Raw genomic sequence first — 21,436 nt, 5'->3', positions numbered from 1 at the left:
ACTTCACCGGCTTGATTAACAGAGGACTTGAGCTAGTAACACTGAGCAAGACCAGGGTGGGATTTAGCCAGGTCACCAGAGTTAACACCCAGTATCCGCTGCCACCATATGGGACATTGCTGTGAAACTTCTGTGAGAACAGCGCCATCTTCTGGTCCAGCAGCAGCACTTCACAGCAGAAACCTGCTTTCGTATAAGGTCTACCATCCACCCTAGTGCTGTCCAGGTCCAGCCTTGCTTGGCTTATGACGTCTGCTGGCGTCGGCCTGAGGTGGTGGGGCTGTTCTCATTAAGCGCAGCCTTGAGCAGTTCCCAGGGGCTGCGTCCCGAAGAAGGCTTAACTATTTCAAGATGCACTGAAGTTAGGTGGATTGAATTAACTGATAACTGACTTGAGACATGCTCTGTATTCACAAAGGTAAACTAGGTTTACGTTATCTGGTTAAAGCAAATCAAATTCAGCCCATCTGGCTAACTGTGTGTTCACACTGCACTGCAGTAGCGAAGGAGGGTCTCCCTACGAATCCTTCATCTGTGCCAGCAACACCCCCTGTGAAAGAACAAGCGTCTTAATCCAGCAGCTCTATCGCTCTGGAGCCCACTGGAGCCCAGCAGGTGTGAGCCTGGTCAGTACCTGGATGGGAGACTCCTGGGAAAGCTAAGGTTGCTGTTGGAAGAGGTGTTAGTGGGGCCAGCAGGGGGTGCTCACCCTGCGGTCTGTGTGGGTCCTGATGCCCTAGTATAGTGATGGGGACACTATACTGTAAAAAAGGGGCCGTTCTTCGGATAAGACGTAAAACCGAGGTCCTGACTCTCTGTGGTTATTAAAGATCCCCAGGGCGTTTCTCGAAAATAGTAGGGGTGTTATTCCGGTGTCCTGGCAAAATTTCCCCCTGGCCTTTACCAATCATTCCCTCGTAATAACCCCCATCTCTGAACTGGCTTCATCACTGTTTTAATGCAAACATCGCTTTTCTTACTGCAGAACAAATGTCACTTTACTGAAGCGTTCCCAGATCGCCAGCACAGTAAAAGAACTGCAGAAGTCGCAATGAATCTCAGCCCTATGCATGGAGTTCAAATTCTGTTAACGCTGAGCTAAAACGAGCAGAATTAACAATGTAGGGGTTTGTGAGTGTAGAGTATATCCTGTCTGCTGAAACGGTATCTTTCCAACAGAAATGCTCAAGAAACTGTCATGGTATTTAGCGATCTCTTGAACAAAGCTCTAATGTCAAATGGATCTCTGAAGAAAAGAGACACCATTTTTTGCAGGGGAATTATTGGTCTGAGTCAAACTCTTAACCACAAAGTCCGACTCGGTTTTACATCAGCCTGCCCCGGAGCAGATTAAGAATAGAGGTTGTGTTGCTATAGATGGGGTACAATTCGATCTTGCTTCGCGAAACTGAAAGGGCAGATTTATGTCAAGGTGTTTGCTAAAGTTATTCACGTGAGTATGCTCGCTTGGTGCGACTTTTAACAGCTGGTTAAAGTCCCCTGGGCTTTAACCAGCTGTGGAAACTCTTACTGTGAAGCCCCAAGCTATGTGCTGTAGGCGGTAGTAGTTCAGGTTGGTAGCTGCGTCAGCATACGTAGGCTGCAAAGGAACAAGTAATAGGTTTATTCCATGCTGAAAAAAAGAAGAAAGAGAACACAACGTTTCGGCCGTGGAGCCTTCTTCAGGTGTGAGAGAGACAGGGCAGTAGGCAAAGGTAAAGTAGCGGGAGAACAAAGGCTGGGAGGGAGGAGGAGTGAGAGGCGGGAGCAGGGGACAGAAAGAGAGGCCACACCTCTCTGCACCCATTCTGACTTCACACCTCTTGATTGGCCTCTCTTTCTGTCCCCTGCTCCCGCCTCTCACTCCTCCTCTCTCCCAGCCTTTGTTCTCCCGCTACTTTACCTTTGCCTACTGCCCTGTCTCTCTCACACCTGAAGAAGGCTCCACGGCCGAAACGTTGTGTTCTCTTTTTTCTTTTTTAAGCATGGAATAAACCTATTACTTGTTCATGTGCTGTATAGATTAGTATGTATGGAATGAGTAGTATATTTCTAAAACGCTATACCAATTTAAATTTATTAATTTTGTTTTCGTATTAAAATAGACCATTGAGCTCTTTTATGCACTCCGTTCTACTTAAGCAGGATTTAAGATACTTTTCATTACCCAGATGGCACTATTAAATTACCCCTCTTAACAATCAGCATGGTAAGGAATGAGGTAAGCACTGCTGAATTTCACAGATGCTTGGCGTTTTATTTTACTTGCAAATGAAAGTAGCATTCTCGAGAAAATATCAATATTACAATAACCAAAATACAAAAAATCCACTTGCGGTAGTTTACAGTTGCTAAATATGGGCATATATAATAGGAAACAATTACACAAACAGTTGTGATATTTTACGGTAAATTCGCGGCTCAACCGGAAGAGGTCTTAGGTCTGTGATCCCGGGTTCGAGTCTGGCACATGTCACTAAGCGGCCGAGCCAAGCTGAGGGTGGGCTGGGTTCAGGCGCTGTGGTGCTGCCTGTGATATGCCCTATGGAAAGGAGCAGGTACAGGTGTATTCCACAGCCGAAATGTTGTGTCTCTTTTCTTTTCCTTTCAGCGTGGAATAAACCCTTACTTAGTTCCAGTAGGGAGCTGCGTCAGCATGCGAAGGCTGCAAAGGAACAGGTAAAGGTGTATTCCCTGCTGAAAAGAGAAGAAAAGAAACACAACGTTTCGGCTGTGGAGCCGTCTTAAACCTTTACTTGTGCCTTGACAGCCTAAGCATGCTGACGCAGCTCACTACTCGAACTTCTTCCAGTAGGAAAAGACCAGGGGCCTGGGTTTGGGCAATCAGGGGTGTCTGCCTGCGCTTTCACCTTCTTGTTGCTGTGAGCCGAGGCGGGGTAAAACACGAAATGGGTGGGACCGATCAGGTGGGTGTAATCATGATAATGTACTATTCTAATGTGCCTCTGGTACAGGCATGTTAAAGAGTTTACAAACACTTCTTGTTCCGTAAACGGACTCTGCTTTGTGGTCATTTTTCCTGTCGTAAACTAAAGGGCGCAGTAAATTCACGTCACCATGTCAATACGGAAATATTTTTCAAAAGATATACCAAACTGGGATACAACCTATCAGCCAGGCAGTTCTGAATATTTCCGACTCTTTTCATCCAGAACTTCCCCTTACGTTCCGCCGTGGTGTGAAGCCCGGCCGGGGAAATTCAGCGAGCTTGTTCGGTGCACTGTGGTGACAGAAACTGAACACAAACGTCTACAAAACTATTGCACGCTCATTGTCTTGGTTTAAATGACACTCTTTTTACATACCCACACATTGGTCATGTTTCTGCTTGAGGAGGCTATAACAGAAACTGCTTGAACACCCAGATTCATGTCAGAGTCTTCCACCCTGCCCAGGAGAATCCAGTGTCTGATGGGTTTTGCTCCAGTCGGGTCCTTCATCACCAGTGCTATTTGGTGCCTGTGACTGCTCTGCTTACTGGTTTAGGCTGTGTTTCTGTACTCAGTCCTTGATTTAAAAAATATCCTACTGTGCCTTATTTCTATCGGTAACAGCACACAGAACGTAATACACTCTTCACCTTGCTAATTAAGAACTTATAGCAGTGGAAACAACTCTCTCAGACAGCTCTCCCGGTGAAGCAGAGTCTCTACGTCTGCGTGAGTCTGGTTATATTCCAGCTCGCACACCTGAGTGAGAGGAGTCCTGAAACTCCTGAATTAGCATGCCAATCGCAAGTCTCATTCAGTTTTTAAAGAGCTGAAAGCAAACTTATAAAAAGACCTCACACCTATCCATTTTCTAACCACTTTATGCAATACAGGGTTGCAGGGGAGCCGGAGCCTGACTGGACACAATCCACTGCAGGACACCAACACCCACTCACACCAGGGGCAGTTTTCCCAGAAGCCAATTAACCCACCAGCACGTCTTCAGACTCCTGCAGCCCTGAACTGAAAGAAGCAGTCAGGAAATGGGTGGAGGGACAGATGTCTTTGGACTGTGACTGTGTTCAACCCCCATGAACACAGGGAGAACATACAGACTCCACACAGACAGCAACCAGGTCAAGAGCTGAACCTGAGCCCCAGCACTGCTAACCAGTGTGTCACTGAGCTGCCCAATAGCCATGAGAAACTGACATCAATTAGCCTGTGAAAGAACTAATAACATTGCTGGAACAGACGCCAAAAGACAGAGTGGTTACTTAAAATCCTTAACTGAACACAAAGAGTTCAAATTAAACCCATTATCGGGTCTTTTAAACTTTTAAATATTTAATTAGGTAGACCAAAATCCAGTGTTTAGGTCTCTAGGACAAGCAATGGGAATCCCTGTATTAGAGGTTTCTTAATATTTGTTTTCCGAGATTATCCTTTGATTGACGCACAGTGATTACAAGTAGTTGTTTTTAAACTAACACTAGGTGTCGCTACAGATCAATTTACTGTTCTTCATAAAAGGTGCCTTTCAGTGCCATTGGTGGTAGCGTCGCTGTGTTGCTCCGTATTAATATAAAACATTCATATAATAACTAGCGATGTTTTACTACTCATTAATATGAAGCGTTCACTCACAGAAATTGAAGTATTAACGGCATTTAGTTTAGTCTCCAAATATAGCGCCCGCCGTGTTTCATGAAGCAAAATTCATATGTATTCAAATACGCTTTGCTTAAATATAATACTTTCAGTTTAACCCGTAGAATGTTTAAATATTAGTTTATTCGGATCTATACAGTTCGAGCGCTGCAGTAGGATTAAACGCTGTTTTGGTTTGCGGAATGAATGTGTTTGCGGTATGCGTAGCCAACACGTCCCCACGTTTTCAGAAACAGGCGGTCACTTATGAAAAGTCACGCTCAAACCAGCTTACAAGGGTCATACTTGGTGTTCTGGTGATGGTTGTTCGGATGATTAATTTAGTTGGTTGCTGCTTTTGCCCAAAGCACCTTAGAATTGTGCCAGACTCTCCGGCTGGGCACTTGACTTGAATGAATCACATTTCTCGAAGTAACAGTTTGTCCATACTGCCGTAAGTCACGACAGCTCAACAGCAAACGCGCTGGCGTCTGACCACAAGCTTGTCAAAGCCCTAGAACAGGACAGAAAGCGTCAGAATCCCACGAAACACCACCTTTAACCTGGGGCAAAACATCCATTATAGGTGAGGGCCACACAAGCTACTAACCTGTGCTTTTTGCAGAAAAACCCCTGCCCCTCAACCCACCAGCCTTATAAATGGCACATATTATTCAGTATGGTGAATGTATACAGGGTGTATTGATGAAATAGAATAGAAAATGCAGCAGGAAATATAGATTTTTAATTTTCCAGATAATAACTTCGGTAATTGGTTGCTCAGAGTATAAAAATGATCAAGATTTTTATGATGACTTTTTACATTTATTTCGGAGTGCATCCCTGATTGTTCTGTTATATTGAATTTTTGATCTGTCTTTGCCAGTTGTTTTCACGTTCAGGAGAATCGTGGTTGAACTTGTTCACTTGATTCCAGACATTACAGGAAGATAAAAAAAAGTTGGGACTACCTCACAATATGAGTAGAGAAATTAAGATAAAATTGCAGTAAAGGAAACAAGGTAATGGAAACCAGTCCTTTCAGCAGTTTACAGTAATAACATTAAGCAAATCATATGAATGTTTTGGGGGGCAGAGTGCTGGCTCTGTGGCTAAGGATCTGTGCCTGTGGATGGAAGGTTGCCGGCTCAAATCCCACAGCTGGCAGAGGAATCCTACTCCGTTGGGCCCCTGAGCAAGGCCCTTAACCCCAACTGCTCCAGGGGCGCTGTATAAATGGCCGACCCTGCGCTCTGACCCCAAGCTTCTCTCCCTGTCTGTGTGTCTCATGGAGAGCAAGCTGGGGTCTGCGAAAGGATGAATTCCTAATACAAGAAATTGTATATGGCCAATAAAGTGATCATCATCTTCTTCTAAGAGAGCTTAGCAATAAGGTTAGCAAAAGAGGCTTTTCACTCTGAAGAAATCCCTCTGTTGACTTCATCAATCCTTTGACTCATATCAGGTCTCTTCATCCTCTTCTCTGTTGAAAACTAGAAATGTTCAGTTCCTACAGCCTGTCAGTGTAGGACACTCCTTTCAGCCCAGGAATGTATCTGGTTTAAAGTCTTCTCTAAGTGGATTCTAGAGTTGCAGTATCTTTTCTAGAACGTGGTGACCGAATTTATCCACAGTTTTCTAAATGAGACCTTAGTGCATAATACAGTTTTAACCTAACATCCCTTGAGTTCAATTCTGCAGTTCTAACTAAATAATACTGATGTATTTTTAATTGCTACCCCACATTTTCTAGATGTGCAGTAAATGATAAGTCAACATAAACAGCCAACTCTTCTTCATGAGTCGCCCCTTCGGTCTTAGTGTTTCCCATTTTGTATTTATAGTCATGTTTCTGCTACCTGCACGCAGAACCCTGCTCTTGTCTACTGTAAACGTCTTCCGCCAGGTGCCTGAACAGTCTTGAATCTTATCTAGATCTTTTTTTTGTAATTTCCTTTGTTGCTTCCACAACAAAGTGCTTGCCTGTGTGCACCGTCGAATTTGCTATCATCTGCAAACTTGCCTAGTTTACTAACTGAACTGGAATCTAGATCACTGGTATAAAATGGAAGACCAGTGGTCCCAGTACGGAGCTCTGTGGTACTCCACTGATTACATCACTCGAAACAAACAAGAAAAGCTTTCAAGCTGTGGGCAGGGATGAGAGGACCTAGGACAGTGTCCTGAGAAGAGCAAGAGCTGTACTAGGAGACCTGCTTCATGTGTTTAGCAAGGCAGGAGGAAAGCAGAACTCAGACTTGTCCAAATATCCCAGGTTAGTGAATGTTGGCAGGAGACTAGAGAGTTTCACAGGGTCAAAGGCAGCAGGGAGATCCAGAATGAATTAAGACTGAGCAGGGGGAGACCAGACGAGCTTAGCAAAGAGAGTCAGTAATGGAGAAGACAACAGCTTCAGTCGAGCAGGCTGGACAAAAGCCAGACTGCAGAGGATCACGCAGCAAACTCGACAAGAGGAAAGCAGAGAGCTGACCGTGCGCCGTGTGCTTGAGGGCTTCAGACAGAGAGAGGAGACGAGACAATGGTTCTGAAGGAATGTGGGCTCAATTGGAGGTGTGATGCATGCCTGTTTAAGATCAGGAAGGAAAACAGCTTGAGGACACAGAGGTGTTAGTGGGAGAGGAGAGAAAGGGATTGAACAGGTTGAGCACCAGGGTGAAGAGATGAAGTGTGGGGGGGGGGAGTGTAATACGAATAGAAGATCGTCAACAAGTCAACAAGAGCTGCTTTTCTCGAGCGGTCTGATGGCCAGCAGGTCAGAAGCGCGGCGGCGCAGACACGGGGACCCCTCAGGTCGGGGCCAGGCAGGGCTGACGTCCCTCAGCACCGACAGCAGACCGAGATCAGACAGGTGGAGGGGTGCTGTGTCCCTGCTGCCTGTACGAGTTACCCGTCCTGGCAGCTGCAGGTTTTAACAGTTGGCGCCTGTTGACTCCCTCCCCCCCGGAGTAAAAAAAAACACTGCTAGAGAGGGGCAGAAAAAGTGCAGCGAATTGGAATCTAGTACAGCGACAGATGAAGAATACAGCTGTAGCTGCAGCGTTAAGTGGAGCACCGGATAAAACCAGAACACTATGCTGTACGCAGTTCTGCTTTTTCTTTCTCATAAGGCTCTGCAATATTACTCTGCATTGCTCTGCAGTCTTAACAGACAGCGTCGCGGATCCAATCGGAGAACACAAAACCTACCACACACACGCACACGCACACAAAAAAAAAAGGCGTGAGCTGTCCCTGCAATTGCCCCCGCCCCCGTCGCTGAAGTATCTATTTATACAATATTGCAACACTCGCTTCTGCTACTGCACAAGGCGAGCAGACCCGGGGTGGCGAGAGCTGCGGGCGCCCGTGGAATTCGGAGGAGCAGAGGCTCGAGAGCAAAAACCCTGCGTGGGTTTGTCCTTCGGCGTCAGGAAATGGTGAAGGCGGAGTAGGCGAAACCTTACAGAGCGCCGTCTGTGCGGGCATCCAACCCCCTCTGAGAGCTTGTACCGGAGAGCGGTGCAGCAGCAGGACAGGCAGGGTCCGCTCTGCAAGCCCGACGCGGCGTGCAGCGCGAGTGCTCCCCCTCCAGGGCTCACCCCCAAAGGGCTCGGGTGCATATGGTGTGTGGCCGCGAAGGTGCTCCCAGACCAGCGCCAAGATGACAGAGGGCACCGACCCCGAGCGCGCTGCCGCCGCAGGCTCCGGCACCGCGCTGCCCGCGGAGGGGCCGGCGAGGAAAGCGGAAGACCAGCCTTTCGACGAGGACGGGAGTCGGGAGAACGGGGGGAGCCGGGGGACCCCGCCGGGCAGCGCCTGCGGGGCGGACGGGGCCGCCGAGCCGGAGTTCGTGCACCCCGAGGGAGGATGGGGCTGGGTCGTGATGCTGGCGGCCATGTGGTGTAACGGGTCGGTGTTCGGCATCCAGAACTCCTTCGGCATCCTGTTCGTCTCGCTGCTGGAGGAGTTCGGCACCGGGGCCGAGTCCGGAGCCTGCACGCCGCCATGCGTCTCGCAGGACGAGGACCTGAAGTTTAAGACATGTGAGTGTCCCGGGAGGACGGGAGGACGGGAGGGAGGGAGAGGCGGAGAGGGGGGAATGCAGTTCTCCAGGTGTTTCGCAGAACAGCCGTTCAAAATGTCTGCATCTCGGCGCCCCCGGAGGTGAGCGGTTCCCCTCTCGGGTGAGCTTGGCCACCCTGTTACTGTGGCGCTGCGCGAAGCTCCCACGCGTGTGAAAAACTCGGGATGCGTGCTCCACGACATTCAAGCAACCAGACAAAAGCACACGACTTGTTCAGTTACGTGGTTTAGCTCCTGCAGAGTAGGGGGCAGTGAATCCGTGTCCCGATGCTGTGACATGAAGCCGGGATCTGCTGGTGGAGGTACAGCGAGAGCCCCTTCGTCCGGCCACCGACTGGGGAGAAAGACGTTTTTTAAAAATCCTTTAGAAGGGCAGAACCTATTTTGTAACGCGATGGTAATGTTAGCTTTAGAGGTACCGTGCCTTCGTATGTGAAGCCCGAGCAGGATGTGTAGGTTGTGTTTTTCCGTTGCTGTATTTGCAGTCGGCCGGCGGGACAGTGTGCGGGTTGTCTGGACTGATCTGCGCTGAACCCATCACTGTGCACGCGCGGCGCGTTCGCGTTCGCCGTGGCTGCGCCGGACAGTATGTGCAAAACACACGTTTTAAACGAATAAACATTAGAATAAACATTAGAATGACATGACCTCGAATGCAGATCGCCTCCATCTATTTTTATCTCTTTCCCGTCAAGTCCGATTTTTTATTCTGAAGCTTTAAGAAGTTGAATATTCGTAGGGTATTAGGATTAGATATTAGTAAATCAGTTAGTACCACAGCGTATATACTGGAACGTGGCTCTAACTGGTATAAGCTAAGAAACTAACACGATTAAAGCAGTCCTTGTTGTTTCTGAACTTTATTTGACATTTGCTTTTAAGCGCGATGCAGGCACAACGTGATGTCATTTAAGTCGCTTAAAATCTTCGCCGTTTAAAACAGTGCCAGTGCACCTCAACGCGGGTTTTTACTGGCAAACGTACAGAAATTTAATAACTAGGCTTGTGCACAGTATATTACATCATTGGAGATCAAAAGACAGTTAATCCAAAGCAATAATAATCCATGTAGTATGAGTAATAAGCTTGATTATACTTCTTAAATAAATTCTGATTGATATCATCTAAGATAAGCCTCGATTAATAAACAATTAGGGCCCTTTCCATGATGAAGTGCAGTCATCACCAGCAGTGGCAGTGCTGGACCACAGGCCTGGGCTGAGCCTGAGAAAACACACCAGTTCGTTTGGACCCTGCCCCCTTGCTCAGCCCGACGTGTTTATCCGAGAAGCTGTGACGCGGTTTAGTCCGTGCCGTGCTTAGTCTCACCTGGCGGTTTGCTAACTGAGCTCTCTTGGGGTAGACCTTCGCCTAGCTCTCGAATTGGGCTTGTCTCCTGCATCCACCTCTTGCAGACACTGGGCTGAGAACCGCGCTCTGACAGCTGGGCTGCAGTCCGTCAGCGGGTATTGACTTGCTGTTTGACTTTTCCTTCTTTTCCAATATTCTGCCTTGCGACGTGGCACCTTGGTGATTGTACCCGCGGCCCCTCTTTCTCCCTGTCTGCTGGGGCCTTTCAGGTTGGCCGCGCTTGATTTCAGTTTTGGCAGGACGGAGCTCTTGGCTGTCACGGGGGTGCGTGGCTTCGGGATCCAGCTCCAGCTCCGGCTCGGCTTTCTCCTTTTTAACGGAGAGTCTCTCCAGCTCGACATGGTCCCAGCGACGTCTTGCTCCACTTGACCTGCACACCCTTGGAAACGTCGCGCTGAGTATTCCAGAGCGGCTCGGCCTCTGTCGGGGGTTCCTTGTGGCCCCTCTTCACCCCGGCCCGTGGTGGCATCACCGTGTTGCTGGCGGCGATTGCCAGCCGACACCTGACAGCTCTCGAGAGATTCCTCCTGCTGCGCCCAGTACAAGGGACAAGAAAGAGAAGCCAGTCTAGGACATCTGTTAAGACTCTCCGTAAGGTCTTTAGAGTTTAGAGACAACATCCCTAGTCTGAGAGCCCTTGACCTCCAGCCAGCCTGAGACCTTTATGGCCTGAGCCTTGATAAGTTCATGGACCTCACCTGGAGATGTTGGGCAGTGCCATTTGTGGTGTGTGGCACTCTCGCCGAGCTCTTTTGGCTTGTTGAGTTCCTCGTCCGGTTGTGATGTCTGGCCCTCGGTCTGTGGCTGTGGCCCCTCGTCTTGCAGAGTGTGCAGCGTTGTCCTTGTGCACTTGGCTCCATCTAGAGGGCTCAGCACGAGGTCTGACTCGGCTTGTTCACAGTGCTCGAGGCCCAGCGCGCCCTGCTGGGAAGCTGCCTTCCACGTCTGCTTAGCAGCTGTTTCTGCTTGCCGTCGCAAGAGTGTGCTGTAGGTGCGCACCGCCCCGCCACTCAGCTCTCGTGGGCTCCCGTTCGGCTTGTTCCTGGGGTCTTCCTGCGGTCTTGAGGGCAGAGCCCCACGAGACTTCCAGACACGGCAGCTCCGCACTTTGCGCAGCGGCCCTCCTGTTGGCCGTGACCCTTGCCTGCAGGGTGGGGAAGCTTCAGGCACTCTCGGTCTGGGACTCCTTCCCCTGCATCGCGCCCAAGCTGGTCTCTGGCCTTGCCGCGGGCTAATCCAGCCTTCCTGCCCGGGGAGCTCTGTGTTCTCCACACAGCACTCGTTTGACCGGCGGACTGCCCCTGGGTCACTTTTTGGGGTAGAAAGAGGCTCCACCCTCACCAAGTGGACATTGGCCCATTGGCCCACTGGCTCCTGGGCTTCCACCACCACCCTGCTTGACCTTGACATCAGCGTGACAAAACACCTGTTTGCGACAGCTTGGGTAAACATGTCCGCCCTGGTCATGGCTCTGCTCTACATGTGAAAGGGAGCACCAGGGGGTCTTCACCTGAACCCTGGGTCCCACAAGAGACAGGCAGAAGGTCCCCATCTAGACCACCCCCTGCTGGCCTTGAGTTCGGGGGAGAAATTGACAGATTGGACTGGACCGATGTAGAAGCTTTACATTGGATTGTTCTGATTTTCTCATTCAGCGGAGGAAAGTGATGTGAGGCGCTTTCCCCCTGAGAGGAGACAACACAGCGTTTCTCGGATGTATCCTGTCCTGGTGGTAATGGTTATATCATATTAGTGTTCTCTACAGTGAAAAACCGGGCTGCTGCTGCTCTCTAACCTAGTAACTCAGGAGATTTCTGTTTTGTCAGCCTCTCGTTTGGTAACCATGTAGGTTTTAGAAAAGACAGAGAAGAACTGCTTTCAGCTGTTGGAAAGGAAGGGGTGATTTTAGATCTCGGGCTGCTCTGTCCCTCAAGGCTCAAAGTCATGGTTCCAGAGTCCTGGACGTTTCGTGCTGTTTAACTGACAATGATGGGCAACGTTGAGTGAAAGGCTCCTTCCTTGATTTAAAGACCAGTGCTTGCTTTTAGGTCATTTTGTGAGGTGGATGTAGAATACAATGCCATCTTTAGTCCAAGCTGTAACAACATTAATTTCAGACACAACTGCTGTTGTCAACAAATTTGTGAAAATGCGGAGCTTTTTGTTTTCTATGATATCTCCCTCTGGGGGTGCCATTTTCTGGATTGAAATATCCGTTTAGGGTGGCACGGTGGTCCAGTGTCCAGTGTCCAGTGTCCAGTGTCGCTGCCTTGCAGCACTGGGGCCCTGGGTTCAATTCCAGGGATCCCATCGTGCCTGTAACTTGCAGGGAGAAGCCCTTTGCAGGCGATTTAGAGCAGGATAATGAAGTCCAGGGAGGCATTTTGAAATCTGGAGTGGAGATTAAATGAAACTAGTGGAAGTTAATTTGCTGCAAAAAGTCTCTTTGGTGTAATTGCAATGCTAGAAGGACATGTGTGAGACTGATCATTTCTCTGTTTACTGAGTAAATAACATCAGTCTTGTCAAAGACCTAAAGTATCGTTTTGATTTGGAATATTTGTTTTTAGAATTTAGTTAAAATACAAACAGAGCTGTAATTGTTGTTTTCTGTAAATATTGTTTAAATTATAGGAGTGGTATGTGTAGTGTATGATGTAGGTATTCCTATAATGATTGTTGTAGTAGAGTGAGTATACTGCTACTTCAGACTGAAGCACCTTTAAAATAATTCATGAGCTTTAAGTAGATAAATTTTGAAAGTATGGTAAGATCTCTAGATTACTTTCTGTTCACAGTTTGGTGAGGTATTGATGCTTCTGTGGGAAAGGGTTGCTTTAAGGTAAAATTGGATTGCATTTTATGTATATCTTTCTTTCATGTTTTTCCCCCAGCTGTCCTTATTTTTCTCAACATCATTGATATTTTGAGGTCCGTCTGTCGTGTTTTTAGCCACCTGCTGCCAGGTGTCCCTTTCTTCACAGCGGAGTGGGTGTTTTTGATAGGAATAAGGTAATTGTAGGGCCGCGACTCTCACACAGCTCTTAACCAGTGAGACAGGCGTTCTGTCAGCTCTTATCTGTGAGTGAAAGGCGTAGCTTGGAAATATGGGAGTGGGAGTGCTTTAGTGCTGCTTGAGCAATGCGATGCCAGTGTGCATAAGCATGCGTGTGAGATGGGATTATTAACACTTGCGCTGGTCGGGCTCAGAGCACACAGAGGTGGATATGAAAGGTGCGTGCTGGTGTCATTAATGTGAAACATGTTGGCGTGCTTCAGAGGGCTTCCTCAGGTTATGCAGCAGTCATGCGGTGCAGGAACCCCAGGCCCTCTCTTGGAAGAAGCGCCACGTGATACAGCTCTGTTCATACACATACTCAAAAACACCTCTGCGGTGAACAGACTTTGTCCTGAACACGCCATGGCCAGAATACAGGTGCATTCCCTGGGATATTTGCAAAACAAAACTCATCCAGTTTTTCTTTCGGGCACTGTTGGATTTCATCCATTCTGTATTATAATATTATTTTTGGACTGATGTCATTGAAAAGCCCCGTTTTACAGAGGTGCACGTGTGCACCGTACAAGAAGTGAATTAATTTGCAAGCTAGGGACCAGGTAATCGCAGGCTTTGATCCTATTTTTCTGCGAATGCTCGGCTTCTTGCAGAGAGCTCGACCCAAAGGGACGGTGGCAGGGCTGGGGCTGTGATCTTAGGTGCAGGCTGTTCTCCTGCAGCGCGTGCTGAAGTTACAGCAGTGAGGTCGCCCACCGACCAGCCCGTTACAGTCGCTGGGCAGAGAGGCGCCTTGAGAGGAGCAGTGAGGGAGACTGGCATGGAAGTCCAAAAGCCCAGGTTTCCACAGAGGTGTATCTTCGCATTATCTGTGAATTTTCCGTAATAACAAAGCAAATTACACAGTGTGTGTGAGAAGCGGTGATATAAAGCAGATGGGTTTTCACTCAGCAGATCCGTGGATAAACTTCAGAAACATAAAGTTGAAGCATGGCCAAAAGGTTTAAGGGAGACCTTAAGGAAAAAATCAGAAGTGAGAGAGAGAGAGAGCTCTTCAAAGTGCCCACGATTCAAAGAGTATGAAGTGTACTACTTCGGGCAGACCTGAAAACAAATGTCAGAGTTGACAAGGAAGAGACAGTAAATCATATTGCAACAGAGGAAAAAAGTAAAACACTGCATTTAATTCAGTACTGCAACAATACAGAACTGGCAAAGCTGATGTATATAGCACGTTCTTCCATACATTCATTATCGGACAGCTGACTTGCAGCCTTCCTCATGCTGCCTTCTCTCAGAAAATATCTTCTGTGCTCGCTTTATTGTCTCGGTTGTGTTTGAGTCATACAGTGTTGACATTGTCTGTGAAGGGCCATCCAGGGTGTCTCCCGTTGCTCGCTGGGATAGGCCCCACCTCCCCTACAACCCTGTACTGGATCGAGCAGGTTAGAAATGCAAGGAGAACATGCAAACTCCACACAGACGGCACCCCATGAATTGAACCCGGGGCCCCAGCCCTGCAAGGCAACACTGCTAACCACTCTGCCACCATACCACCTTCATCGTATAGTTAAATCAATATAATGGCACCCCCCCGTAAAAAACTTTTACGAAAAAAGCGCTAGTGTGTCTGAAATTAATGTCTGTTGTTACACTTTGGATAAATGGATGGAGTGTTGACATTGTCTAGTCTTTGCTTGGAGAAGCCTCCATTCTGCCCTGAAGCATGGCAGTAAAACAGTAATAGAATTTATTAAAGGACACCCCCATGAATGCTTAAACTCTTCTTGTGTTTAACAGTGCTCAGTGCCTTAGTTCAGGAATGATGATGGCTCTGAACAAAATTTATATAAAGGTACTGCCTTTTAAACAGAGGTAAGCTGAAAATACACTGCTGACAAAGGGATGGAAAAGAGCACTATAGAACACGAATTAAATTTAATATAATTAGATACTATACTGAATAGTTCTTATTAAAGTACTTAAAATGTATAGTCATGGATATTGAACAACTAAGTTAGCAAGAAAGTTTCTGGTGAAGCTGCTTGCTTGTTTTGCTTTTGAACTCTAGCATTAAAAACACAGATGTGTCGAGCACAAAATGACGCACTAAAAGATGGTTATCTTGTGCTGTGCCCTGCCAAACTCTTACACACACGAAGCCTGATATCCTCATTTCCTGTGCTGGTGACACGGTCTTCCTGTGAGGGCGATCTGCTGCAAAGACAAATGTAAAGCCCAGACAATAGTGCTCCAGTGGTCTCCTTATACCTGTAGCACAGGAAGCGACAATAACTACAGGAAACCCTCTGCTGCCAGGTTAGACCGGCATCAGGCTCGACCAACTCCAAATGAATTCCAGCATGTGAAAATGAGCTGTTCCGTTGAGCGATAAATATTGACGATTTTTTGTTTAGTTCTTGCTTCTATGGAATGTGTATGCAGCAGTTATGTGTGATTAGTGGCAGGTGGTGTTTGCCTTGACCTCTGCCTTGTAGGAACAGTTCTGTTCCAGGCAGCGAGAGCTCTGTGGCTGCCTCTCTGATGTCAGAAAGAGAGGAAGACGCGTTCACTTCATGGTGGGGACAGCAGGAACGTGTTCGAGAAGGATAGCACCAGTTATACGCTCCATTAGTAACCCGAGCGCAAAGTATAGAGTTTCAACTCTTGGCGTTATCGTATAGGAAAATCGTGTTCTTAATTATTAGGCACAAAGGTGTTTGTGCTGTATGGAATTAACTGACTCACATTGTGTCACCTGCTGTCATTTCATTTCATTTGCAGGATGTGGTTGTTAACAGACTGATCAGGAAAATACATGTGAGAAAGAAATCTGATTATCTGGACGCATTGATTTTAAGTCAATGCATGCCAGGAGGATGCATAGGAGGCATGCCATAGGAGGATGCATAGGAGGCAATGCATAGGAGTCCATAGGCAATGCATAGGCAATCCATAGGATGCATAGGAGGCAATGCATAGGAGGCATGCCAAATTTAAAGTTTATCTTTCCTAATGTTTTCAGGTGTTATATTCTGCATTTTGTAATAAATGTGAATTTAAAGAAATTAAATTAAATTAAATGAGCCCTCCAAATGACAGCTTTTTCATAAAACTACACTTCTTGCAATACTGAAACGCACTGTATTTCTAAATAAAAATAATGTACAAAATAAAGTGAAACCTTTGACGCAAGAGGAGACAGAGATGACTTATATCCCTGTGCTGAAATCTAGGCGGGAGACAACGCTTATTACACACGGTGTCTGACAAATTATGTCACAGCGTTTAACATCTCCAGCGCTGTGGAAAGTGAAATGAAAATCCCCCAGAAGTACCACTTAATCCAATTAGCTTCACCCTCTCTTCAGGCTCGGCTGCAGCTCGGCTACAGCCAGCTCCAAAGCACTTTGATCCCCCATTCAGTCTGCCCACCGCAAGGGATAAAAAATGATTACAGACTAATCTCTGGGTAATTGATCCCCCATCGGAACTGCAAAGCCGACCGGGTGCGACGGAACCACGCTATCTTGTCTGATCTCGTTGCTCATGCTGGTTTAGTACCATGTAAATACTGTCAGTATCATGAGGAGGGACTGGGATGTGCAGGTGTTCCGGTGTCTAGAGGAAGGAGGTGAAGCGCAGATCAGCGCTGGGTGAGCGCTCTGAGGTTGGGCTGTGTCCCTTTCTGCGCCTCTCACGCCAAAGAGCACTCCATCCTAATGAGCAGTTTTTCACGTTCAAAACACTGGGCTAGACACTGGCTTCGCAGAACAGCAGTGGCGCTCCAGAAGAGCCTCGCACACAGTAGACAAGCCCTGATATTGATTCTAATCAAATCTTACACTGAATTCAAATGTGTGGAAGCATGTTTGCGATGATATATTGTGTTTGTATGTGTTTTGTGTATCTTGAAGTCTTACGTTTTATGTTATACCATAGCATTTATTGCAATATTGTATATACATATATTGAATACAAAAAGGACAGAAAACACTTTGTCGCTTGTCATGAGTTGTAATGCCATGCTTAAGGTTGTTTCCTCGTTTTTAATTTTCAGGTTGTAGCTGTGGGTGAGTCACGGTAGGGCAGTGGTCGGCCCTGGGTTCGATTCCGGACCTGGGGGTGCTGTCTGTGTGGAGTTTGTATGTTCTTCCGGGGTTCATGTGGGTTTCCTGCTGGTGCTCTGGTTTCTTCTCACAGTCCAAAGACACGCTGGTGGGTGAATTGGTTTCTGGGAAAAGTGGCTCTGGTGTGAGCTTGTCTGTGTCTGCCCTGCGGTGGGCTGGCGTCCTGCCCAGAGTGTGTCCTGCCTTGCGCCCTTGCCAGGACAGGCTGCAGCTCCCTCATTGATGCTGAGCTGACCTTTCTGTAAGTGCACGCTTCTGTAAGTGCAGATGTGCGGGGGTGACGGTTCGAGGAAGGCGGTCGTGCTGCTTGGGGGGGTCTTGTGGGAGCCGTGGCGGCAGGAGGGCAGCGGCCAGGCCCGTGCCAGTCCTCGGGGAAGGGGCCGCTGTCAGAGCCGAGCTGGCGGTGGCAGTGGAGGAGGGCGGAGCCCGTGGCTCAGCGGCGGGGAAGAGCAAACAGCCCAGCCCCCGCGCGCTGGCTGCCTGGCCCTCACATCGGGTTACAACAACAGGGCTTTCTTTCTCTGTCCAGACCCGGTGGAAATGAACAGCCCGCTTTCTGAATATGGAAACATTTAAACCTGCCTAGACTGACATAGGCGACAGGGGAGAAAGCAAGCCTGTCATTTAAAAAAGAAAACGAGGAGCTAGAGTCTGGGAACACGTTGGCTGATTTTAGGCCCTGTGGCCTGCTCGGATCTCCCAGGAAAACCAGCCTGCTGCAGCAAGTGGTGCTGGCGGACCAGTAGGTGGCGCTGTGCTCTCTGGCCCACAGACTTTCAAGACCAGTGCGCCGGGGTGGTGACCAGGGAAGAGGCACTGCGGTCAGTTTTAAGTGTTAAGCTAGGGCGCTGTTTGTAGGAGTTGGGGTGTTAACTCTGGTGTTCCGGAGAAAACCACACCCTGGCCTTGAACAGTCTGGTCTAGCTGAAGCTCCCCCTCAATCAGTTCCAGCCTGCTCTGCCCTCTCTGCCGGCTGTGCCCCGCAGGACCGGGCCGCTGGCACACAGTGGCTGCCAGAGTCCTGAGCGCCTGGGCCGTGCTTCAGCGGTGGTGAAGAGGCTCCTACAGTGTTCTGGGTCGACAGGCACTGCACAGGTGGAAAGAATCGCTGGGTTTCTGACATGTCAGATTGGTCTTGCACAGGTTCGATCGTTGGTGCCCATCGTGTTAACTCCTCACTTTGTCCAGTGAGATGCCACTGCAGTGCTGAAGAATATATCAGTATAGCACAGTCAAAGGTATAGTCTCCTATGTTCCACCACAGTAGATTCAAGATTCAAGATTTCTTTATTTGCCGTATACAACAAGCATATTGGAATGCTTACTCGTTCAGCTGTACCCAGTAACAGTAGAGAAAAAAAATAGGCAGAAATGACAAACAGACATGGACAATAAATGACAATAGACAATAGACGTTAAAATACAGCCAAGACAGGACATAGTGCAAACAGTGCAGCACCTCAAAGTGCAGGTGCTAATATGTGCAGGTGCTGATTTGAGCTGTTTATGATGAGGACTGCTTGGGGGAAGAAACTGTTTTTGAATCTATTGATCAGTGTTCTGATACTGCGATGCCTCCAGCCAGAACCCAGGGGTGAAGACAGGTCGTGGCCAGGGTGAACTGGGTCATAGCTGAATTGAGTATAGCTCAAGCCCGGTTGTGGCATTAATAAGAATCTATTTGTCTTCTTGTAGTTAAACCTAATAAATACTCCAGAACATGAGTGTTCTGCTGTATTAAAATGTGTACAGTGAGATGAATATCCTCGCTTTCTCGATTAAGCTGCAAGAACCAGCTTGCCTCTCCTCACAGTAACAGAGACGCTGGGCATCGAGATAAATCACCTCTTCTGCCTTCTAGTGGCTGCAAATGGTAATACGGCTGGGATGGATGCTTGCTGTTACAGTATTTCATGGAGAAAAAAAAATGGACAAGATTACCGTACCGAGCCCAGTGATGCCCGTCTCAGCTGGTCTTCCTCCGGCAGGGACAGAGCCCCCGCAGTGAGGAGGGTGTATCATCTGTGGCTCCCTGGTCACATGACTAGCGTTTGACGCAAGGGATAGCAGGCTGGTACTCGGAAGTGCGGGGGTGTATCTCTACCTTCCCTAACCACACTCGGAAGACGCTGACAAAGCCCAAGGGTGCGTGACAGGGAAAGAGACGAGCGCTTCACCAGGCTGAGCCCAGTCACCCCAGCGCCAGCCCCCAGTCCCCCTGCGCTGGGAGACAAGACGAGCCCAGTCACCCCAGCGCCAGCCCCCAGTCCCCCTGCGCCGTGAGACGAGACGAGCCCAGTCACCCCAGCGCCAGCCCCCAGTCCCCCTGCGCCGGGAGACAAGACGAGCCCAGTCACCCCAGCGCCAGCCCCCAGTCCCCCTGCGCCGGGAGACAAGACGAGCCCAGTCACCCCAGCGCCAGCCCCCAGTCCCCCCCAGTCCCGCTGAGCCTGGAGACAAGACGAGCCCAGTCACCCCAGCGCCAGCCCCCAGTCCCGCTGAGCCGGGAGACAAGACGAGCCCAGTCACCCCAGCGCCAGCCCCCAGTCCCCCCCAGTCCCGCTGAGCCGGGAGACAAGACGAGCCCAGTCACCCCAGCGCCAGCCCCCAGTCCCGCTGAGCCGGGAGACAAGACGAGCCCAGTCACCCTAGCGCCAGCCCCCAGTCCCCCCCAGTCCTGCTGAGCCGGGAGACAAGACGAGCCCAGTCACCCCAGCACCAGCCCCCAGTCCCGCTGAGCCGGGAGACAAGACGAGCCCAGTCACCCCAGCGCCAGCCCCCAGTCCCGCTGAGCCGGGAGACAAGACGAGCCCAGTCACCCCAGCGCCAGCCCCCAGTCCCCCCCAGTCCCGCTGAGCCGGGAGACAAGACGAGCCCAGTCACCCCAGCGCCAGCCCCCAGTCCCGCTGAGCTGGGAGACAAGACGAGCCCAGTCACCCCAGCGCCAGCCCCCAGTCCCGCTGAGCCGGGAGACAAGACGAGCCCAGTCACCCCAGCGCCAGCCCCCAGTCCCCCCCAGTCCCGCTGAGCCGGGAGACAAGACGAGCCCAGTCACCCGGGAGACAAGACGGGAGACAAGCCGGGAGACAAGACAAGCCGGGAGACAAGAGCCGGGAGACAAGACGAGCCCAGTCACCCCAGCGCCAGCCCCCAGTCCCGCTGAGCCGGGAGACAAGACGAGCCCAGTCACCCCAGCGCCAGCCCCCAGTCCCCCCCAGTCCCGCTGAGCCAGGAGACAAGACGAGCCCAGTCACCCCAGCACCAGCCCCCAGTCCCGCTGAGCCGGGAGACAAGACGAGCCCAGTCACCCCAGCGCCAGCCCCCAGTCCCGCTGAGCCGGGAGACAAGACGAGCCCAGTCACCCCAGCGCCAGCCCCCAGTCCCCCCCAGTCCCGCTGAGCCGGGAGACAAGACGAGCCCAGTCACCCCAGCGCCAGCCCCCAGTCCCGCTGAGCCGGGAGACAAGACGAGCCCAGTCACCCCAGCGCCAGCCCCCAGTCCCCCCCAGTCCCGCTGAGCCGGGAGACAAGACGAGCCCAGTCACCCCAGCACCAGCCCCCAGTCCCGCTGAGCCGGGAGACAAGACGAGCCCAGTCACCCCAGCGCCAGCCCCCAGTCCCGCTGAGCCGGGAGACAAGACGAGCCCAGTCACCCCAGCGCCAGCCCCCAGTCCCCCCCAGTCCCGCTGAGCCGGGAGACAAGACGAGCCCAGTCACCCCAGCGCCAGCCCCCAGTCCCCCTGCGCCGGGAGACAAGACGAGCCCAGTCACCCCAGCGCCAGCCCCCAGTCCAGCTGCGCCGGGAGACAAGACGAGCCCAGTCACCCCAGCGCCAGCCCCCAGTCCCGCTGCGCTGAGAGACAAAAGGAGCCCAGTCACCCCAGTGCCAGCCCCCAGTCCCGCTGCGCCGAGAGACAACAGGAGCCCAGTCACCCCAGCGCCAGCCGCCAGTGCAGAGTGCACCTGTGTTAACAGATAAGAGTCCTCACGAAAGGAGCCCTCTTGTACAGTTTAGAAAACTACCTCTGTAAGTGCCTTAAGTCACCAGATTTTGAATTTTGCTCAGGGTGACTTAGCATTCCTTTCGATGCAAAACGAGCCCGAGCGTAAACTCTTAATGTGTATTTAATCATATGGAGGCCAGATGTTTTCTTACGATTTCACAGTCATGGAAGTGTTGCAGACAGACTTGACTAGACTGGAAACGGGTTTGGTTTTGCATGTCTTTTAAAAACG

At 50.0% G+C, this 21,436-nt stretch overlaps 1 protein-coding gene across 1 annotated transcript in view; it reads left to right on the top strand.

Annotated features, from left to right (window-relative positions):
* The first annotated feature begins 5,334 nt into the window (after nucleotides 1-5,334).
* Nucleotides 5,335-21,436, top strand: part of slc16a10 (solute carrier family 16 member 10) — a 78,585-nt gene continuing 62,483 nt past the window's right edge. Inside the window, exon 1 of the mRNA XM_088905525.1 lies at nucleotides 5,335-8,644. Within this exon, the coding sequence (XP_088761651.1) occupies nucleotides 8,263-8,644 (382 nt within the window). The 5' untranslated portion in view covers nucleotides 5,335-8,262. The remainder of the gene's footprint in view (nucleotides 8,645-21,436) is intronic.

This window comes from Atractosteus spatula, chromosome 2, assembly GCF_055471065.1.
Source record: "Atractosteus spatula isolate fAtrSpa1 chromosome 2, fAtrSpa1.hap1, whole genome shotgun sequence".
Lineage (NCBI taxonomy): Eukaryota > Metazoa > Chordata > Actinopteri > Semionotiformes > Lepisosteidae > Atractosteus > Atractosteus spatula.
This window is presented reverse-complemented; position numbering and strand designations above follow the sequence as displayed.